General features: G+C 43.8%; 1 protein-coding gene across 1 annotated transcript in view; it reads left to right on the forward strand.

Annotated features, from left to right (window-relative positions):
* Positions 1–23058, forward strand: part of NECAB2 (N-terminal EF-hand calcium binding protein 2) — a 143974-nt gene extending 120916 nt beyond the window's left edge. The window contains exons 7-13 of the mRNA XM_083452718.1: positions 1087–1205; positions 1887–1966; positions 8868–8924; positions 15701–15813; positions 16332–16409; positions 19516–19607; positions 20961–23058. Coding sequence (XP_083308844.1) covers positions 1087–1205; positions 1887–1966; positions 8868–8924; positions 15701–15813; positions 16332–16409; positions 19516–19607; positions 20961–20989 — 568 coding nt within the window. The 3' untranslated portion in view covers positions 20990–23058. The remainder of the gene's footprint in view (positions 1–1086; positions 1206–1886; positions 1967–8867; positions 8925–15700; positions 15814–16331; positions 16410–19515; positions 19608–20960) is intronic.
* The last annotated feature ends 560 nt before the right edge of the window (positions 23059–23618 follow it).

The raw sequence follows: 23618 nt of genomic DNA on the forward strand, positions 1-23618 counted from the left end.
AATCCCATTGTCCCTGACCATTGGGCATGCTAGGTGGATGTTGATGGGAGTTGGAGGGCACCATTTTGGCTACTCTGTGCTAAACTATCCAGGTAGGGATTTGATCATCTGGCCCTAACCTCTTGATGCAGGCTGTTTATTCAGACTATTTACAACCCATCCTCTCTCAGAACAAATGACATGGGAAAGTATAAAGCACCAAAAGGAAAAAAGGAAAAAAAGCCATCCCTAAACATAAACATAAACTAACCATATACTGTGAAATGAACCATCAAATAAATAAAGTAACTAAAAATAACAGAGTAAATGAAACACTAATCAACTTGCAAAACTTAAATGGCCTGAGCAAATCAGTCTTAACCTGGCCCAAACAGTCAACAGCCAGTGTGGCATAATGGTTAGAGCATTGGGTTATGACCTGGGAGAGCAGGGTTTGAATCCCCACTCAGCCGTGAAGTTCACAGGGAGACTTTGAGCCAGTCACTTTCTCTTAGCCTAACCCACCTCACAGGGTTGTTGTGAGGAAAATGTGAAACACATACACCACTTTGAGCTCCTTGGAGGAAAAGGTGGTATATTGATGCAATAAATAAATAAATAAAGGAATAAGATAACAAAGTCTGGAGGAGGATGGCATTCCATAGACAGGGGTGCAATCTTCTCTCAATGGTAAGGTGTATTGTGCATTGGCTGAAATAACATACAGGTATGTATTATGTCATGGGAAATGCTTTGAAAAAAAATGTATATATTAGGTAAAGTTGCTTACAAAAATGTGTCTGTTAAGAGAAACTTGCACTCAAATATTTGTGAATTTTCATGAAGAGTTTTAAAAATAAATTTGCAAACTGATGTGGAAATGTGGAGAACTCAGTTTAAGATGGGGGTAAAAATGAGAAATGGAAAGAATTGGTGGCCCAGTTGCTGTGCTAGTGCTGCATTTCATTACATCATCATCATTAAAAATTGTATACTGCCCTATACCCATAGATCTCAGTGCGGTTCACAACATGAAAAGCTATTTATTATCTAAAAGGGGGAAAATGTGTTCTTTTGTGTTAATCTGTTTCTTTCCTCCAATTGCAGACAGTTCCACAGTAAATCTGGCCACGGTGTCATGGACACCTGGTACGACAACCCTGTGCCTAATTATCCCCCCAACAACAGAATTGTAACCAAAGAACGCAGGAAAAGCTTCCAGACTGGTAAGTGTTGCTACAGATGCTGGGAAGCCAGCCTTGAGTAGGTTGGTGGGTTGCATGACCATCAATGGAAATTAATCAATGGGAGCTAAGCAGTGCTTTTTTTCTATAAATAAATGTTTAGGGGTATTCTTTGCAACCACAATCTGAATTCAAGCTGCAGCTGTGAAGGAAGACTCCAGAGGGGCCCCAGAATGTGTTGCTGATTATTCCTTGGACACTCCTGCCCACCTGTCAAACATTGCTCACAGAGGCCAGTTCTGTTTTAGGAGAAGAGCCTAGAGCCCTGTGGCAGGACCTGATATGGGGAACCTGCAGTCCCCAGGTGCCATTGGGCTATAGTTCCCATCATCCCTGACCCCACTGGCCATGCTGGCTGGTGGGGTGGGACTGATGAGAGCTGGTGTCACTCTGGAAGGCCACAGCCCCTGTCTCTGGCACTGACAACGCTGTGTTAGATGGTACAATGATCTGACCTTGGTATAAGGCAATTTTGTATATGCCAAGGGAGATTTACAAGGTCAGCTATTCAGCTAAGGAAAACTGCCAAATGCTGTGAAACCTTTTTGTGTTGTTGTCCCTCCTGGCAAATGCTACTTTTTTCTTTTGCAGCCTGGTCCAGAATGTCTGCAATCTCTTGCCCGATGTCCTTTTCTTGCCCCATAACTACCTTTCTTTCTGCAGCCTCTTCAGACACCAAGGAGGAAGGCTTGGAAGCTCAGATCAACAGGTTAGCAGAGTTGATTGGGAGGCTGGAAAACAAGGTAAGGAGGACCTTGCGTTTTAAAAAATCTATTTAGACAGTGTCATCATGACGAAAACAACATTGTGGTTCCATCAGTTTTATTAGACACTCGTAACAATACCACTCTGACATTAAAGTACACCAGACTGATCAGCCTTGTGATTCAACACTGCACCTGATATCATCTCCAAGAGCTCTGGCAGGGTGGCTACTAGACAGTGGGGTGTGCCAACAGAATCCATCTGGTTCCCAACACCAGGTACAGGTAGATGTTAACTCAGCCAACAGCTGATGAGGAGGTTTGGACCCTAAAGATCAAAGCTGTCTCTGTCTCTCTAACCTCAAATCTCAGCTGGTGTTGAACCACACAACCTGGAGGACACATTTGGGAGAGGTATGTCCCTCCTACTTTCCCCAACCAGGTTTTAGTGACACAAGCCAGGTCAGCAATAGCACCCAAAAACCTGACAGGACTTTAGGTTTGGTCCCCAGGTAATAAAGGTTGGAAGATGGACTGGATGAAGAGTAAGCACACAGTTGTCGTGCTTGCTTTCCTTTCCAGGAACTCTGCCCTGCACCTCTGTTGTACCAGTGGTCACTGTAAGATTTATAAATTCAGTTTATCTCACCATGGTGGGATGAATTTTGCCCATGCTCAGTCTGCTGCCTAGGGACTAACTGTTGATGGAGAACTTGAAGAATTCCCCCCACTTCCTTAGAGTTCTTTTTCTTTAAAGCAGATTTGGGCCAGACTGACATTCAAAGAGAAAGCTCCTCTAGCAACCCATCTCTGAAAAATAGGACACTTGACCGCCCTGCTTGTTGACAAGCTAAGTACTGAGTAGGAACTCATGGAATGGAAATGGAGCATAGAGGAAACCTCAGAGTAAATAATGCATAACGCAATAGAAGCATATCACCCTTGAATTCTCAAAGTGAGAGGTGAACAGGAAGACCCAAATGTGATACCAAACAGCAAGCTAGAACTAAAAGCTGTGAAAATGAGAGAGAAAGAGAGAGAGAGAGAGAGAGAGAGAGAGAGAGAAGAGCGCACAAGATCATGGAAAGCTAAAGGATATAATGAAGGTCCTATATTCTGCTCAGAATAAAAAGGACAGTGTGCTCCTGACATTCGGTTATATAATGTTTTAGTAGAGTAAGATTCATCCTATTTGTATTGCAGGATGAGCATTTTATTAAATAATATAATCAATGGTTTTCATCTTTTTGCGGGGTGGGACAAGAATGAGCATTTTTTGTCAATCACCTTTTTGATGTTAGCTTTTACGTTTTGTATTCTGGATTCTGTGTTCTGTATGCTTTCACAGTTTTAAGTACCTTTGAGGCATTTTATGTTGTAAGTGATGCATAAAATGCAAATGGTCATGATGAGGTAGAGATGCTCCCAAAATTCACTTCTCCCGAATTTCTCCTTGGTGATTGTGTACTTTGAAATGTCCAGGGGAGCAGGGGGAGGGATAGGAAATTGAGTGGGAGGGAGGGGTGGAATATCCTGAAGAGGAATCCTCCATGCTTCAATATTTTCTTGCAGGTTCCACTTCTTAAACCAGAATTTAAGATGAGTGAAACACTAGGTAGAGGGAACTGGAAAAGCAATTGGGAATCATAACTGGGGAAATCCTTCCTTCCATGCTGTAATGTGAAGATGGGGGGGGGGTAGGGATGATGAGATAGACATGGCAACATTTGCCTAGGCAGGTGCATGCTTGTGGCTCACAAGGGTAGTGGAAATAACTCAAATCAGACACCAGTGTTGGGTGAAATCAGGCCACAACTTCATTGGCTAAACAGCAGGTAAGCAGGGTTGGCATGGCAGTAGAGCGAGGATCAATTTCTTCTTCCACTCATCCCTTCCTGGTGGAATGGTATTCTGCTTAGAGTTGGAAAGCACCCAACCTCCCCCCCCCCCATGGGAGTTGGCCAGTGATGAACCTTGGCATGCTGTTGCTATCCTATTCAATGCAGTGGGGTTTACTCTCAGGTAAGTGGGGTTAGGGTGGCGCTGTGGGTTAAACCACAGAACCACAGACTTGCCGATCAGAAGGTCGGCAGTTCGAATCCCTGCGATGGGGTGAGCTCCTGTTGTTCAGTCCCTGCTCCTGCCAATCTAGCAGTTCGAAAGCACAAAGAGCAAGTAAATAAATAGGTACCGCTCCAGCAGGAAGGTAAACGGTGTTTCCGTGTGCTGCTCTGGTTCACCAGAAGCGGCTTAGTCATGCTGGCCAAATGACCCAGAAGGTGTCTGCGGACAAACGCCGGCTCCCTCGGCCAATAAAGCGAGATGAGCACCACAACCCCAGAGTCGGTCACGACTGGACCTAGTGGTCAGGCGTCCCTTTACCTAAGTGGGGTTAGGACTGCGCCATAACTTATCTTAGAATCCATAGTATATTATTTGCAGCCCTCAGTATTTTAATACTTGCATTCACTTGGGCCATGTCTTGAAGCCATGTTTTATGGATGGTGCAGCAATAAAACTGCTAGCACATTTGCAAAGTTAAGCAGGGTCGGGTATAGTTTCAAACTGGATGGGGGACCACATGTCAAGATTCCTGCATTGCAGAGGGTTGGATGTACAATTATATGATTCTATGAAGTCCTTCAAATTCAGAGCTGTGGAGCTGGATCTGACTGGTGGGCCAGCTAGATATGTCCCCCACCCCTGCAGGCAAAGTTTGACAGGCCCAATCACCCCACTCCATGTCACAATCATAGACTATCATAGGCATAGCCTACAAAGTGCTGGGATCTCCAGGTCTAACAAAGCACTGTGCACACGTGCTTTGCAAGGCCCGATGTTCAGCTGATGGTTGGGTTTTATGAACAGCGCTCTGCAGGTGCCATTGATCAGCAGCGCCTGCAAGCTCACTTTGGGCTGAGTTTCATCTCTACCTACCCCATCAGTTGGTTGTTGGATGAAAGCACTGTGCAAAATAGCACTCTTAATTGGGGTTTTTGAAGATTTCTCCAGAAGCCCAGGTCAAAGCACTGTCTGGCCCTGCACTTTGAAAGGGGCTTTATAGACAGCACAGAGCAGCTGATTTGCAGTGCCCGCAAGCATCTTTTCTGCTGAGCCCCATCCCCTCCTGCTGCACCCCTGATATCATGCATCACATCCTGTGTGGGGCAGGTGGGCGTGACCTTTTGGGTGTAATGGAGGCAGCAGGCTAGAGGTCTTTCCTGCTGTTCTAAGTCTACCTTATGAATTCTAATGCTGGTACCTGGATTTGCTTGCTGCCAACAGGAGCAAAGGAGGTGGATTTTGTTCCAAAAATAATTCATAGAAATGTACACACATTCTAAAGCTCACAAATATGGACTGGTATTCACACACACACACACACACAGTTACCTTGACAACCAGCTTCTAAAAATGTGGCCAAGATGATCATTATTTTATAGAGGTGCCCCTCTCCCTGGGTTGTTATGACAACACAAAAGAATAACTGTGAGGTCTCTAGTATATGACTCTTCCAAAGGAGTCTCTGTAACAAGCAGGCAGTACTTGCACTTAGTGGTGTTTGGAGATCCCTGGCCTACCTGGTTATCCAGAAAGCCACTCCAACGTAGCCACACAAGGGATTTAAGGGTGCTTCAGCCCTAGATACTTGCTGACTGTTCTGCTCCTGTAAGGTGCCAGAAGTTACCAACTAAGGGCTGAAGTCAGAGGACCCTGGGGCTTGGCAGAGCAAGGAGAACCTTGTCACTTTGTGACTGCACTTGAGTGCCACCATTGTGAGTGGTGATAGGGTGGAACTGCAGCTGCCAGTTCAGAAGAGGTTATAGAAGAGACGAATATGGTTTTCCACCTAGTCCTGTATGGAGGTTTTTTTAAAAAAAATGCAAAAATGTTTATAAATTCAATTTATAAGCAATACAAAACAATTATCTAACTACATTGTAGAAAAAAGGTTAAGGACAAAAATCTCCATGTTGCATATAGAGCAAATCAGTGAAAAATAGTCCTTAACTTATTTTATAGTAACATGTAATCAATCACAGTTCTCCCATTAATGTCTCCCATTATCCAGTCTAATTGTTAACATTTGCCATTTGCTTCTCCATCTTTCCTGGCTTCCTTTTCTTTTCTTTTTTTGCATACATGATCCTTGCTAAAGTGAAGATAGACAATACTTGGTGACAGATATTCTTAGATCTCCTTGAATTGTTCACATTGTTCAATAGGCATAGCAATAGTCAGCCTGAAACCCCAGAGAGCTGCTGGCCGTCAGAGCAGACAGAACTGAGCTACAGTGCAGAATCTGGAGAAATGTAAATTTCGGAGGATTACAGAGTTTCAGTTGAAATGTTGTATCAGAAAGTATGGATCATATTAAAATCCAAACCAAACTGAATTTCCATGCTACCCCATCCCAATCCCTAGCTACTCATCCGCAGCCCTCCCTGCTCATGGGGAGACTGGCCCTGTCCGTGGCTAACCCTTCCTGCAGCATTTCCTATAGCTTAGGGAATTTGGATCGGAAAACATGCCAGCCTTCTTCCTTCTCACATTAACAATTCATGGGGAGGAGGGAGAATTTCCCTTCCTCTGATGCACATCACACAGCAAAGGCGTTTAATCTATCTCAGGCGTTTAATCTATCTCAACACCACAGGAGAAATACGAACCCTTACAGGAGCCACTAATTAAGAAATGGACTCAGGTTATGCAGTAGCATGGCACATTTGGGGTCCACGTGTGTGAGAGAAAGCAGGGATATGGGGTGGGGTTTTTTAAGCATTGTGGTATAGTTTTGGTTGCCTCGCCCCCAAAAGGATATTGTAAAGTTGGAAAAGGTCCAGAAAAGGGCAACAAAGGAGATGAAGCAACTCCTGAGAGAAGAGGTTGTAGTATATGGGATGTTTTACTTTACAGAAAAGGCAAGTAAGAAGCAACACGATAGACGTTTATAGAATTATACGTAGGCTGGAGAAGATGGATAGGGAAGTTTTTCTCCCTCTGCCATAACACTGGATCTACCCCCAACGTTCTGCCCGGACACTGAGGTCCAGCTCTGAGGGCCTTCTAGTGGTTCCCTCCCTGCGAGAAGTGAGGTTACAGGGAACCAGGCAGAGGGCCTTCTTGGTGGTGGCGCCTGCCCTGTGGAACCACCCTCCCATCAGATGTCAAGGAAATAAACAAGTATCTGACTTTTAGAAGACATCTGAAGTCAGCCCTGTTTGGGGAAGTTTTTCATGTTTGATGTTTTATTGTGTTTTTAATGTTACGTTGAGAGCTGCCCAGAGTGGCTGGGGAAACCCAGCCAGATGGACATTCTTAAACTATGGTACTCATTCCTCAGTTTGATGGTTTTAAAAGAGGGTTAGACAAATTCGTGGAAGATTATGCTATCAGCAGCTACTGGCCACAATGGCTATGTTCTGTCTCCAATGTCAGAGGCTTTATGCCTATGAGTACCAGTTGTTAAGAATCACAGGTGGGCAGAGTGCTGTTGAGCTCAACTCCAGCTTGCAGGTTTCCCTCAAGCATCTGGTTGGAGCAGTATGGTGGGCTGGCTGGGCCACTGGCCTGTTCCAGCAGGCTTGCCTTGTGAAGCATCAAAAGATTGGGTGGAACTTCTGGAGTTTGATCAGTTTAATTGTGCCCTAAGATTCTTTTACTTGTGAAATTGTTTATTGCTAGACTGGGGTATCTGTGACCCTCTAGATGTTGCTAGGCTACGCTCCCATTGTCCCTGCCCACTGGCCATGCTGGCTGGGGCTGATGGGAATCAGAGTCCAACAACCTCTGGAAGGCCGCAGGTGCCTGGTTTAGTTTTTGTTTGATATGTTCCTGTGTATTTTGATGAACATACTGTTAATTGATGCAGATGTTATTTTCTAATGCTTTGTTCTTGCTTTGAGCTCAACTTGGTTTTCGGAAAAGCGGCATACACACGTTGAATCAAATCAGAGTGAAATGTTCGCTAATTGTAGCAAGTGGTGAAATTTGCATGTGTGTGTGAATCACACAGATTAAAGAGGAAGCAGAACTTTCCGTCTCTGTGGGTCAGCTGAGGCTTAGCCTATAAATACAGCAAAATGAAGTACACTGGCAGAGTGATCTGTGCCATTTCAGACTGCATGGGGAATGGAGAAAAAGCACAGAGCCTCAGTCCTAGATGACACTGATTGCCGCAATGGGTATCAAATAAATATACTTCCGTCGCAATGTCTTGGTGAATTCTGATTAGATACTTTGTGTATGAAATATGATCTGTTCTACCTAGGGCTTGGGGGAAAAATTTGACTTAGTTTGCCTTTTAATGAGAAACTACATAATTCACACTTTTCAAATTGACTTGTTATCTGAAACACACTTATCCTTCAAAGCTCAGTTCTCTGAATTTTGTGGTGCAGTTTTCCAAGCAAACCTTATGTATGAAAATGCACATAATTGGGTGGAAGTATTCTGAAAAGGCAAATATTGGTTAAAAGAACAGTAATGCACATTCATTATATTAGAAAAATGCAGAAAGTTTGTATTTTAGTCAAAACTGCATACAAAAAATGTGTTTATTAGGCAAAATTATCACAATCGTGACCAAGTGTCATAGGGATTTTTGCTTTGTATTTTTTTAAAAAATCAGAAATGCAGAAATGTGGAGAACTGAATCTAATAGAGAAAAGATGAGGCACCTAGAAAAACAAAATAGATAGATTAGCCCATCTCTACCACGCTGGCTCTTGCAATGGGTGTCACACAGAACAATCCTTAGCTGCAATGTCTTTTGGTGAATTCTGGTTAGCTAGTGTGTATATGAAATAAGCTCTGTTCCATGTGAACTCCTATACCACACAGCTGCTAATGGGGGCTTTTGCTGATTTTTGTTGTTTCTAGCGGGGGTTTTCACTACTAAAGCTTCTAATCTTTCTAAAAATTGTTTTCCCCACTACAGACTCTTTGGTTTGACCTGCATCAGCGACTGTCAGACAGTGAAAACACAGCTTGCACAGTGAGTACTCAAAAAAGTTCCTGTCTCTCTTCAGGAAATAAAATACATTTACATATGCAAATCACCAGAATGGGGAGGGGCGTTTGCCCCCACCCCTTCATCTTAGACCTCCATCTGCTGCAAATATGACTCGAAAGGTCATTTCTTCTTTATGCAAGCCAGGAGGAAGGCCTAATGAGCTTTCCCCTCCTGTGGAATCCTAGGTTGTCCAACACATGCTGTCCCCTCTTATATCGACATGAAACGCCATCTCAGCCATATGGTCCATTCGCTGTTTTTGCAACCCCTCGAAGAAAGGAAGCAGGTCCCAACTTTCTTAAAACTGGAGGAGAGCTTGTTTAGTTTAACAGAATTTGTACACCACTTAATTGTAAAAACCTTTAAGCTGTTCACATAAATAAAATTGTTGATAAAAATCAATAGTTAAAGAAAAAGTTCACCTAAAAAACTAAAAACAGCTGAAATGAGCAGTTAAAAACGCACATTAAAAATAAAATTGCATGTTAAAAAACATGTCATCTTCTCTAAACAAAAATGTTTCTAGCAGACACGGAAACAGGACAGCAAAGGCCCAATGTCAATGGGCAGGGAGTTCCACAGGATAGGTGCTGCCACGTTGAAAAATTGATTCTTTCCCGTGCAGAATAAATATTGAGTGACACTTGTGCCAGTTCTTCATATCAAAGTAGTTGAGTAGACACAGATGGGGGAAGGTGATCTTCAAAGTAAACTGGTCTCACGCTGTTAAGGGCTTTATAGACTAATAGCAAAAACCTTTAACTTGGCCTGCTAACAAATTGGCAGCCAGTGCAGATGTCATATAATCTCACTACACATTTTTATGAGCAATTTTCCCTAGCATACATACCCATTATTGCAAAGCGTATTTCCACCACTATATATTTTTTCCATGCACACTTTACCTTGGTAACTGCATTTTTGTACAGATTACTTGGCTGGAGAACTGTATTGCAAAATTCAGAGGAGGGTGAATTTCCCAGGGTGGCTGTCTCTCAGCTCACATATTATTGCAGAAAGTGCCAGTGAGGTAGATTTGCCTGTAATATGAGAACTGAATCACATTTCTTCTCTGCACCTAGCAGTAGCCTGGTAAATAAATAAACATCAAGGCCAGTTCATAATACTGTGTTCTGGTTTGACTCTGCAGTTGCCAGCTCTAAAAGTCTATGATACTGTTATTGCAATTATGAACACACTATTAGTTGATCTAAAGATTTTTAATCATAAAAATATAAGCCCCGCTGGCTCAAGCCAAAACATCTTTTTATGACAGTGGCCAGCCTGCAAACATATGCAGGTGAAATCACCAAATGATTGAGTCAGCTAAATATTGCAGCCCAGTGGCAAATATGTGTTTTGAAGCCTGTGGGAAATGCCTTTTGAAACTATAGAGAGGTGGCTGGATCAGATCTAGGGCTTTGGCAGCTGGTCTCTGCTACAAGCAAAACGCAGCTGAATTTTATTAAATGGTAAATACTGCAGAATCATTATTTCAACTGAAGAAAAAAGATGCTGCGATGGACAGCAGAGCTAGACCAGAGTCTGGTGATGCCATCCCCCTGAAATTCCACCAGAGTGCTGGAGCCTCTCTCTGGTTTCCTATAGAGTCTGCTAGCCACAGAGTGGGAGGAACAGCACCTTGGGGAGGGGGAAGAATAAAAGGAGCAGTTTCTGAAGGGAGAGAGTTAGATAGGGCTGGATTTAAGATGAGAGATAGGGCTGGGTTTGAGAAGAGGAATAGGATTTGATTTGAGATGTTAGACAGGTTTCAGGTTGGGAGACAGGGAGAGCTGGTTGTTCGGAGTTAAGTTAAACATCCACACTGAGGGGACTATCCATAGCAAGAGGACAGGGCCTCGCAGCTTGGATGGGGAGACCAGGTTGAGTGTCTGGAGAAGGTATACAGACAGGAGTGTTCTGGGAGGGATGTGACTGAACCGGGAGAGAGAGATCTTGTGGGGATACAGGCTACCTGGGTCTCAGTATAGCCAGGAGGGGAGAGTTCTTCTAGGTACTGAAGGCTCCCAACCTAGTAACCAGGGGTGCGGTGATCCCCTGGGTCAGGTGTGGGATGGTTAAGAGAGTGAGTAACTAGAAGTGCCCCTTGCTCATGAACCAAAGTACAGGGGTGCCCCGCAAGACAAATGCCTCGCAAGACGGAAAACCCGCTAGACAAAAGGGTTTTCCGTTTTGGAGGTGCTTCGCAGGACGAATTTGCTATGGGCTTGCTTCGCAAGACGAAAATGTCTTGCGATTCCTGGGGGGTTTTCCCTCTCCCCCCCCCCTTTTTCCCAAGCCCCTAAGCCGCTTAACAGCTGATCTAAGCCGCTTATCAGCTGATCTAAGCCTCTAATAGCCTTTTAGCAGCTAATCCGCTAATCCCTTAAGCCTTTAATAGCCGCTAATAGCCTTTTAGCAGCTAATCCGCTAATCCCTTAAGCCTTTAATAGCCGCTAATAGCCGCTAAACCGCTAATAGCACTAATAGCGCTAATCCGCTAATGGGCTTGCTTCGCAAGACGAAAAAGACCGCAAGACGAAGAGACTCGCAGAACGGATTATTTTCGTCTTGCGAGGCACCACTGTATTAAGCTATGAAGGAAGAGGTATGGTGTTGAAAGTATTTAACTGTAATATCTAAGTGGCAGAAACTAAGTTAGGCATTTTACCATCTATTCTGGAAACCTGAATATTTATCTACCTGACGTGTACCAACAGATTTTTACTAATTGAAGTTTAAGAAGAGTTGTGCCTATAATACTTGGTTTAAGCCTGAGGCATCTTATAGTTGGTTAAAGTAAATAAGTTAACTTCTACCTGAAATGACACGTTTCCTGACCCACTTCGTTTCATAAACTTCTTTTTGTTTAATACAACTTTCCTTGTTTGTTTAATCATCTCCTGCCTGAGACTCTAAAACATTAAGTTTTCCCTCACATAAGTCCCCCGCTAGATAATCTGTGGTAAATTGTAGAAATTTGTGTAATTGGTGTACCGTGAGGTGAGTGCACTATCTTTAATTGGCGGCAGTTAGCAGGAGTAGATCCGCCCCATTATTAATGGGTGGTATTAATCAGGCAGATTTTCAACTTGAGAAAAAAGATTCATTCTTGCTTTATTTACAGACTGCGCACAAGATGCATCCATGTTTTTCTTTGACTCTCCTCCAAGCTGCTGAAGGGAAATGCTTTATAGCTCAGGACTGGTTGACTCTGCAGAGCAGTACAAATAAGAGACATGTTTGTCACACTTGGCTAAGCCTTGATTGCACGCTGAATGCATAAAATGCCTTGAAAATGCAACCTCTACCTGCCAGGGACTCCCCACTGATTCCTTATGACAGGTCCCAGATGTGTTTGAAAAGATTAGCTCAGAGATCCTGTTTTTGTTGTTGTGTGAACTGAGCTGTTGCCTGGAGAATGTGCTGCCGTTGAAAGTCTTGTGCCAAAGATTTAAGCAAGTCCCTGTCCCTGATTCCCTTCAGACAATCTATTAATCAAGCATCCTGATTTGCTTGCACAAAGCCTATGCAGTGGTTAGATTATATCCAGTCTTCATTGAGCATTCACTCTGTTTGCAGGACAGTTACATGACATGAGGCATTCATCCTGATTTGCTTACAAGGTGTTTATATGTCTGCCTATTAGCCATTCGTTCATCCTACGCTTTGAATCCATTCCACCATTGCATTCCAAATTGCAAAATGCCTGCTACTTGCAAAAGTGGATTTGGCGCACTAGAGCAACTGAGCCCTTTAACCCACTTTACGTGTGCAAATCTAAACTTCCTGTATGTGCAGAAATTCCTCCCACGAAGTATAGACAGTCTGGACACCTATCACCCCTGCATACAAGAAGACATCTTAATACTCAAACACCTCTAGAACAAAATCTGCATGTGTATGGGCTAGAAGCAGATTCATAATGATGCTAGGCATCACTGAGCAGGAGATTTAACTCTGCTCTAGTTTTCTGGCACTTGATCAAACTAAGAACGTAAGAAGGGCCTGCTGGATTCCTGCACTGCGGGGGGTTGGACTGGATGACCCTAGGGGTCCCTTCCAACTCTACAAATTCCCAGCAACTGGTATTCAAAGGCATACTGCCTCTGACTGCAGAGGTGGAACATAGCCACTGTGGCTAGGAGCTGTTGATAGGCTTACCCTCCGTTAATTTGTCTGACTTATAAATTATAATTTTTAGTAATTTTCAAGATTAATTTAACAACAGTCCTAAGAAATAAACAAGGGAAAAGGTAATAGAAATTTAGGGATTTTTTTTTTCCCTTCCCTAAATTAAGGCATTTGACTTTTCTAAACTTGAGCTGATATGTATCTCAGTTCCAAGCCTCCCCTTAGTGAGGAATTTGCAGGGTGGGGGAAGGAGGGAGGGCAAAAAGAAAACAGGCCTCCTTTTATCACCTTCTATCTCCCCAGGCCCACCATAAGGTAGAGCAAGGCAGCCACCTGTGGCAGGTAGTGGACAGGGAACCATGTGGTCAGATCTGTGTGTCGTATTGCAAGAGTCAGCTGCCAGTCTGTTTCGCTTCTGTATGTGGAATGGGCACCATTTTGTCTTTTGCCTCAGACAGCCATTTTGCCATTTTGTCTTTTGCCTCAGATAGCAAAATGTCTTGGGCCACATTTGCCTCTCCTTCACCCTGCGATCCCTATCAAGGGCCCCACATTTCCTCCATATTAACAAGCAACGTGGTTTCAAGCTGCATTCATTGTCAAGCTTTGCTGTTTGGTTCCAGCTGTGAGCAAGGTTAACCGGGGTGATTGCTTTTCTAATCAAATCCAGCCACTTGTGATTAAAAAAGCAACTCGAGTATGAAAATAGGGCCTGAAAATAGCTTGCCTGCATTTGACAAGAGTGCCTTCGTATGGTATCTCATGGCAGGGTGTGGGGGGCGTATTTTGACTTCGTGAGGGAAGATTCAAAATTCATCTACCTTCATCTTGGAAATGGGGGTGCGGTATAGCTCTCTAATACAAGATGATTGTATTTGAAGAATGATTTCTCATTTGCTCCACTTCATCACTGCTTGATGTTTGGAGGCAGTTCTTGTCAATGGGGGAGGAAGGAATCCTCTTTCCTATATTGCATAGTTTTTGAACATTTGGAATTTCAGAGCTAGTATGGTATTCGTGACCATTACCTGAGCCACCAGGGTTCAAATTCCCCACACTGGTATGAAGCTTGCTTGGACCAGTCATTCTCTCTTAGGTAGTTGTTATTAACTTGAGTAACACAGATGGAATCCAGAGATTAAAGAAAGTGATAACACTTTACTGGATAAACTGAACAAGAACAGAGTATAACTTGAGGAGAAAGAAAGATAAAAGCATTTTACATAAAACAATATAAAATATCAATAAAACAAACAAGTGACAAAATGCATTAAAATATAAAGTCAGCAATTTTAAAGCAAATCTGCATAATAAAATTACATGAGACAATGAGAACCCAGAATGTATCTATCTTCTCTCTCCGTATATTCTCTCCCTCCTTTCATATTTATGTCACCGGTTTTCTTGCAAGATAGATACCCAGTATGTCAAGACTTCTTGACAGTAGATGGCTTTTTCTTCCAGAGGGAGGGGGCAGAAGGAGTGACAGGGTGGACTCGGGGGTTGAGTGGTGGCAAATATGTTAACCGACAAATAAGGATGTTGAGGAATTGCAACAAAAATAGAAAAAGAAGCAGAAATCCCTGCAGTTTGCATGTTGTTTTCAGGAAAAGAAATCAGCTGAGCAAATACAATCAGTATTCATTTACATCATTGTTGTGTTTTAAGCCTGCAAACGACACATAATTAATGATGTTTTCACATTTACATTTACATTTACATTAAAGCGAATGTAGGTTATGTAAACAATTATGTATCTTATATTGAATAACAGACAGTGAGATGTATTTCGCAGAAACTGAACTGCAGTGGCATGGAAGCATTGCTAATTGTGATGAATCTAGGTCAGAATAGAAATCACTGCCTTCTTACTTCCTTGCCCGCATCTCATTTGTATTGCAGGATGTAGTCACAGTGACACTTCTTGGCACATAGCTGCATGAGATGGACTCATTTGTCAGCTTTGGTTATTCTCCATGTCTCAGGCATGCAGCGTAGAAGAGGAGGGCCCCCACCCTATTACCTGGGGTCTTGCTAGCTGGCTGTGGAGACAGAGGTAGCTGCAAGAGAGACAGAACACTTCCTGTAGCAACCAGGAAGTGAGCACTGTGGGTTGTATCCACTGCTAGCTAGACCCAGAGTGAACCCATTGAAATGAATGGATATGACTAATGTAGAACCATTTATTCAAATGGGTCTGTTCTACTTGGAATACAATCCTATGTACCAAATGGATGCTGGTGTGCAGCATTTGTATAGGACTTTCAGGCAATCAAACATTACAGAGTTGTTGTAAGGCTTACAACTAGATAAAGACAAGTCAAGACAGACAGCCGGTTCCTTAAAACTTTCTAGTGAGCTCAGAGCAAGGGGGGAGATATGAACCAAGGTCTTCCTGATTTGTAATTGTGGCCAAGGCTGAAATCCTAACCCCACTTACCTGGGGAAAAAACACACCACTGAATTCAGTGAGACTTACTTCTGTGTAAGCATAGCTAGGATTGCCCTGTCTCTTAATCACTACTGCACCAGCTCTCCAAGGCAAAGTATATCTGTCAAAGTCAAGGTTCAACTACGTAAAGATTCACTTCACTTTGGTTTTCTTTCTCCCCCTCTCAATCTAGTATCTTCTTTTGGTACGAACTGAGATGACAGTTTCCCAGAAGCATCTGGGGGAGTTCTGTGGCTCCCTTAAGCAGTACTTGAAGACTGTGGCAGGAGAACGGGACTGCTTTCAGTAAGTACCACTTCTGTGCTACTGCAGGAATGTTGGATATGATGGAGCAAAGGGTGTGTGTGATTGACTCCGGTTCCCACAACCTCCTTTACCATGTCATTTCTTACAGATATCCTACTGGGATGGGATTGTGAGTGGAGCCCAATGCTAGTTGTGATCGTGGGCCAATGCACTCCCATAAAATTTTAAAAATAGATCCAATTAAAGAGTGGCTGTCACATTCTTTTCTTAATTTCACGTTCTTGTAAGAGGCAGACAGTTCACAAGAATTGTTGTGGTTCATCAACCACAGAGATAATTGCTGAATAGTTTCTGTTTTCATGACAAGTGGGGGAGCACTAAGCAGGGAAATGATTGCAAGGAGAATTCCAATATCCACCTCCAAGACATAATTTTATGGGGACCATCCAAAATGTTGCAAAGAATATATGGCCATTCACGCTGTATCCCTTAACCACATAGTTTTTTCAACTGCTGCCCACATCTCTCTCTCTCTCTCTCTCTCTCTCTCTCTCCAGTGTAACTGCAGTCAGGCTTCCTGATGGGGTCACTTTCATCGTCTACGAGTTCTGGGAGTCAGAGGATGACTGGAAGAGGTAAGGCCAAGACATCAGGTAGACTCTTAGCAGCCAATTGGAATGCAACTACAAGGAAGCTGACCAATGAAGCAAATCATTCATAAGCAGCAGCAGCTCACCAATGGCTGTTCTTATTTTTTGGTGCACATATTTCAACTATGAAACTCAGTCATAGCCACTGGATCATTTAAAAAGAGGATTAGACAAATTCATGAAGGAGAGGGCTATCAAAGGTTATGCTCTGCCTCCACAGTTGTGTGTGTGTGTTTGTGGGTGGGTGTGGTTTAACCTTGTCCACGTGTGTATCCATCCTAGGAGGATGTAACGTTTTTAGGCTCTGGGGCCAATTTTCTGCATTAAATGAAATGTTCCTTTGGGCTGAATTCCAGAAACAAAAAGGGTCTCATGATACATGGTGTCACTAAGGGGCCTCTCCCCCAAACCCCGGAGAAAGTTTTGCACTTTATAAATTGTTTCTTTGTGTTTAAAAATCAATGAGGAAAAAGACTACAGCATAAACCAGTACAATGATTTAATTTTTAAGGCAGCCAGCGTAACAGCAGCAAAATGGGGGAAGCAAAGCTTGACAGCTTGAAGGAGCGCTTAGTGCATTGGTATCTAGTACAGCTGTCATTCAAAATGCAAAAGGCAGGAGGGGAGCTGCAGGGGTCCACTGCGGGCTCTCTTGGCTTTCACTTTTTAAAAACACGCACACATCTGCCTTAGATCTGTGCCAAAAGTCGCACCTGCATGATGACTCTCTTCAGTTCCCTGCAGAGCCTTCTGAACATGAAACTCCTTGGCCATCTGTTGGGATGGGCACCACTGCTCCCCTCACCCCCTGGCCTTGTGCCCTGCACTTCATCGTATCCTCCCACCTGAGCACAAGACTCCGAATGTGCTCATCACTGGTCAGCAGCAGAGCAAAGCTCTGTGGCACCAAAGGCAGCTGATCAGAGAGTGTGTCAGGGGAAGGAAGGAGATGAGCAGAGCTATAAAGGGAGCCCCCTCTTGGGGCACAGTACAGTCACAGAATTTTGAGAGTAGCAAAGGCACTTTGACTGCTTTGTGGACTTGTGCGTTTCTGCAACTCTGATGCAGACTCCCTATTTTTTAAAAAAAACAAACTGGCTCTGCAAGTTTATAAGTTGCAGCAGTGATGGTACACCTGGAAAGGATGGATTGAATGGCTGGTGCCTAAATCCCCTCAGCGCTTTTGCAATCTTAACCTCATGTAGGTGTAAGTCCGATTTGATCTCAGTGGGACTTCTGAGTAGACATGTGTAGGATTGCACAGTTTTAAATGTTTGCATGCTGCTGTTTGTTCTTTTTTTAAAATAAAAAAAAGATGAAACTTTTTCAAAATAAAATTCTGCAACAGCAAGCAGCCTTCCTGAAGCATGCATGAGGGACTAGTTTGCCAACCTGTTAGTCAAAGCTTTGGTGCAAAAGAGCAGAAGAGGAGTCTGCTGGACCAGCCCAGCATCCTATTCTCACAGTGGCCAACCAGATGCCCATGGGAAACAGACCTGGAGTACCACAACAGTCTTCCCACCTGTGATTCTCCATGGCAGTTATTCTCTGAAAGTTTGGGTTGTGGCTAGTAGCCAGTGATAACTTTATTCTCCATGAATTTGTCTAAACCTCTTTTAAAAAGCCACAAATTGGTGGCAATCACCACATCTAGTTGCAGCAATTTCCATAATTTAACCAGGCGCTGTCCTTGTGTCTATCTTGAATCTTTCAACATTGTTTAGCTGCCTGGCCCATTTGGGTTCTAATACAGTGGTACCTCTGGATGCAAACGGGATCCTTTCTGGAGCCCCGTGCACATCATGAGCAGAATGCAACCCACGTCTGTGCTTGTGCATCTGCGCATGTGTGTGACGTCATTCTGAGCATCTACGCAAGCGCGAGCGGCGAAACCCAGAAGTAACCCGTTCCTGAAAAGATTTAACCCGAAGCGTCTTTAACCTGAGGTATGACTGTATTAGGAAATGGAGGAAAAACTCCTCCATATATGACTTCACTCCATGCATAATCTTCCCTCCCCCATTACTTGTCTTTTTTTTCTAAACTAAAAGGCCCCAGTTGTTATAACATTCCCTCATAGAAGAGTTGCTTCAGCTTCTTGAGCATTTTGGTTACTTTTCCTTTCTACCTTTTTTCCTGCTCTACATTATCCTTTTTGAGGTAGAGCAACTAAAATTGTAGTGTGTTCCATATGCAGTCACACCATAAATTTGGATAATGCCATGGTGATATTAACAAGTTTGAAATCTAGTTCCTTTTCTAATGATTCCTAACATGTAATTCACCTTTTTCGCAGCTCCCGCATGCTGGGTTTTGCATTTCATCATTGCTGGTTAGTGTAGCGGCAGCGATGGCTGTGCCCATTAGACTCCCAGCTTTGTGTCCTACCAGTTGCAAACGGTAGATGGAGCCAGAAACAGGAAGAGCCAACTAAGACAAAGGAAGAGGGAAATGGTGGGCATTGGCACCCCCTAGACTGGTAGTATGTGAGCAGCCAGGCAGTGCCCCTTTTGCCCTACTAGAGTTGCCTCCACTGGTTAATGAACTGCACTGTACAAATCAACTACAGTGACAAATAGTCCTTTCTTCCACAGTTGCTGTTGCACTACAAAAAAAAAAAAAGCCAGAGGGAGAGTCTTGCTCACCCCACAGCAAAATAAGAAGGAGGTGGAGACAAGAATAAGTGTGTTAACAAGCTGGTCTCAAAACCTCCCAAGGCACTTCAAAAGATAAATGTTCTTCCCTTGGTGAAAGTATTAAAGAAATTCACATTCTAGCTAGCCAAACGTGACAGATATAAATTACCACTGAGTGGTTGGGAATTTTTTGTGCTAAAGCCACTGGTTTTTTCCACCAAGAAGCTCAGTTCTGTGACTTGTATAAGTTACGCACATTATATTTAAATAAATCAAATACTTCTCTGTGGGGAAACATTTATGCTCAAACCAAATCCTCAGCCAGCTTGGGGTGGGGGTTGGTGGGGTGTAGGGCTCCTCTTTCACAAGCTCAGCCCTTATTTCATTAGCTTATTGCTCAGGTAAACGTAGGACTGGCTCTAAAATAACAAGGCCACCTTCTCCCTTTCTTGCAGGCATCTCCAGAGTCCTGCTTGCAAAAGCTTCCAGCATGTGAAAGTGGATACGCTCACCCAACCGGAAGCAGTGTCCAGTGTGTCAGTGCCAGGTACAGACCCAGAATGTGATATATAGGAGGGAGGAGAATGAACTGGGAGTAGTTTCTCTGGTGAGCAGTTCTGTGTCTGCAACTCAGAGCAGAATGCCAATTCAGGATGGGAACAGTGTGTTTGGGGGAGGGGAGCTAAGCTGCCTCCTTCTGGGTTGGGGGAAGAGCCACCCTTCTAAAGGAATCTTCCCTTTTAAAAACATGTAGCATGAAGCTTTTTAAAACACACCACCATGAAGCCATATTGCTGTTCCCATTCCTGTTTTTTTATCCCAACAGACTGTGATGCTAGCCTGATTCAGCTACTCTTAGGTTTCACATTAAGTCAACATATGAAGGGGGACAGAAGGAATAAGCACACTCAATCTGCTCTATTCACATAGGGACCCAGGGTTGCACATCACATGGGGAACCTACATGAGGACAGCAAGCTCCCCAGTGCAGATGGTCAACCTCCAGATCTCTTCTCTCCAAAAGGGAGGCAAGAACAGAGCCTCTCTCCAGTCTTCCTCTGCCCCTCTTGTGTAGGGAACCTAGAAAGCAGTGTTAGGTTTCCCCAAGCTCAGAATTGTCTCCATTGACTTTGAACCTGGGACCTTTTGTATGCAAAGCAAAGGCTCTACCACTGAGCAGCTTGCCACATGTGATGATATAACACAGCAGATGAACCCCTGAGTGGAGTTTCTACATCACATTAAATGCCACAATCTCCACTCCAAGCCAACCACCTGCTCGGGTTTTCAACACTGCAATGTAGCACCAGATCGCAGTGCTTGGCTGGTGGTACATTGCAGTGTTGTAAAGGAGGAACAAGCTGTGTCGGCCCTGCGAGGCGCCAGGAGGAAGAGGCAGCAGCAGAGACAGCCCTGTGGACAGAGCCTGTCATGGCTCCCTCTCTACCTGAGCCGCAGTGGAACTGTTTAATGAAGCCCCCAACTCACCTCCGGCTCACACACTGGGGGGTGGGGGCTTTGTTGAACTGCTCCATTGAGCCTCAGGCAACTGCATGCCCCTCAGCAGAGCAGTTTAAAGAAGCCCCCTGCCCACACTGAAGGAGGAACATGCTGCTTTGGTCCAGGTACATTACCAATGCAGGTTGTTCCTCCCTCTGCAAGGGCCAGAGAGAGAGAGGAGCAGCAGCAGTTTCACCCGAGTGAAGCCGCCATCATGCTGTGGCCCTCATACTGGTCCTTGGCACAGGCCTGCCACTCACTAACACAAAGGTATGCCTTCTGTGAGTCAGATAAGGAAGGACGTATAAAAGAAAAAGTCCATTAACACAAGTAGAGTTTAGGGTTGGGTCTTTTTGTTTTGTTTCATCACAAATATAAAACCTCTTTTCCCTCTTTGCAGCTGCTTGGTGCACCCTCAACCAAGACTGATCAGGGAAGGCTGGCATTGTTCCCTCTTCACCAGGCACTCTTGGAAGTTTCCGCTGTTTTGCAGAGAACAAAACTCCTGTCTTTTCTAACGACTTTGTTAAGAGGTGTTGTCTTTCTCCCCTCCCCCCCCACGCCCTCCCAAAAACATTTCTACCTGGAACTGTTATTTACTTGCTTGCTATCTGAAGTGAAGGAAAAACAAAACAAGCCAAAGCCAAAAGCCTAACTTCTGTCCCTGCCAGGCACACATTTCCCCTTCTGAGCTCAAAGCTCTCTGCCGTTTATTGCAGCCAACACCAGTCTGCAAGGTACCACTATCAGTAGTATACAACTGCTGTTAAAGGATGTTGATAAATTGAAAGTTTCTCCTGGGTGGGCATCCTGTATGCCACTTTCGTGCATGGGTGTGTTTTCAAACTAATGCCCCGTTCAGTAAATTGAACAGAAGGAAGCCGCTCTAGAGTATTGGGGGGGGGGGGATTGCCAAAAGGAAAGAGGATGCCCACCACTTCCCTTATTAACTGTTTACTTCCTGTGACCCTGATCGCCTGGTAGTTTCCCCCCTCAAGCCAGGCACATTTTTATTCTTGAAGCCAAATGGGGGGAAAGGGGTGTAGGGAGAGTTCTGCAACTCCTGCAGGAATTTCCCCATGTGCACCTTACTGCTAGTTCTGCACTAGGCATGTGGGGAGGCAGAAATCAACCAGAGGTGAGACAAATGGCCATTTAACTTTTACAGTAGTCATCTTGTTGGTAGAAACTGGTGCAGAATGCATTTCTGCAAAGGGATTCTCTCTGCCTCCCAGTACCGCAGATCCAACCCACCAGATTGTTCCCCACTAGCACACAGGCAGCAAACGAGTGACAATAGCATTTGTGGGGCCTTTGCACAAAGAATTGAAATACCTTTTCCTCCATGAAAAATTGAGAGGTTTGGGTTTTTTTACCATGGGAAGCTGCCTCAGACTGAGTCAGGCGTCAGCCTAGCTCAGCATTGCTTACACTGGCTGGCAACAGCTTTCTGGGGTTTCAGGCAAGATTCTTCCCCAGAATTAGGTGGAAGGGATGGGGTTCCTTCTGCATGCCAAGCAGGTGTTCTACCACTGAGCTTCAGTTCTCCACACAAATACGTAGTCATATCACTAACCCAAACACTAAAATAGTCCAAATATGACAGCAATACCACTTCTGGAAAAAAGACAAACAAGAGAAACTGAAACCTACAGATTCTCTGATAAGGGAAAAATAACCTCGGAAAAAACTGCCTTGCACATAAATGTCCTTACCGACAGGGTTTCTGGATGGCAAAGGGAAAATGTTCTGGCATTCTCTCAGATGATCGAGCTGGGCGGATGGAGCTGTAGTTCAGAACACCTGGAGGGTACCAGATTAGGGAAGGCTGGTCTCTCTATAGCATAAGTAGCATCTGTTTTATAGCACTAATAGCCATCATGGCTTCCCACAGAATTTTGGGAACCATATTGGTGGTGGTGCCAAGATTTTTCTGCCAGATGTTCTTGGCATAAGCACCCCCAAGACAAGCTATCATATCCAGGGTGCAAGGAAATGATTGAAATACATAGTATGGAAGACCCATAAAGTTCCCTTTCATTTCAGATTTTTCCCTATCCCCATCCTTTTGGTTTTCCCTCTGTTGCCTTCACTTTAATGCCAGTGCATGAATAATAAAAAAGCCTCAATGTACTTAGATTTATTCTTATTTTTAGCTGTAAGTAGCAGCACCGAGTTACTTCACTAACTTAAACATACTTCTTTTCTTTTTTGAAAGAACCATTTCTAACCGGGATTGAAGCAGGCAAAATTTAAATAAATAATAAAATCTTCAGGAAGCAAGCTTACTTATCTTCACTTTTGACTATAACCTTTGATAGTTTACATGTACCGTTTTAGAAATAAGATTATTATATAGCTCTAAAGTGTAGCACACTGCAGGATGTCAGTATTAGCCAACATATAAGCAATTTTACTATTATATACATATCTATTATGCGCTATTGTATATGACTTAAGTGCAGATAACCAAATAAAATTTAAGAGATAAAAAATTGCATTCTGCGTAGAACCCTCATTGTTTTCACCTGCGCTTAAGACCACACGTCATTTCAGACTGGGGAGCCCATCTATCCTACGCAACAGAGGGCAGTCCTCTGTTTGAAAGGCCAACTGATCCAAGACCAGTTTAAAGATAAAGAACCCTAAGATGGAAAAGGGGGGACCTCTGCAGTTTTCATCAACAGTCTGACACCTGGGCAGGTCAGTCTTCCCCACTATGGTGAGGCAGGAAGAACCAGCTGCACAAATATAAGATGGGAACAGCTGAGTTGCCAGCAATATGTGTGAAAATCATCTAGAAGTCTTAGTAGACCACAAGCTTAACATGAGTCAACAGTGTGATGCAGCAGCAAAAAAAAGCTAATGCTATTCTAGGCTGCATCAACAAAAGTATAGTGTCCAGATCAAGGGAAGTAATAGTCTCGCTCTATTCTGCCTTGGCTAGACCACACCTGGAATACTGTGTCCAGCTCTGGGCACCATAATCTAAGGAGGCCATTGACAAGAGAAGGGCAACGGTTCCTTATGAGGAACAAATATCTAAACGGCTGTCACA

This window comes from Podarcis tiliguerta, assembly GCF_965153285.1.
Source record: "Podarcis tiliguerta genome assembly, chromosome: 8".
Classification (NCBI taxonomy): Eukaryota; Metazoa; Chordata; class Lepidosauria; order Squamata; family Lacertidae; genus Podarcis; species Podarcis tiliguerta.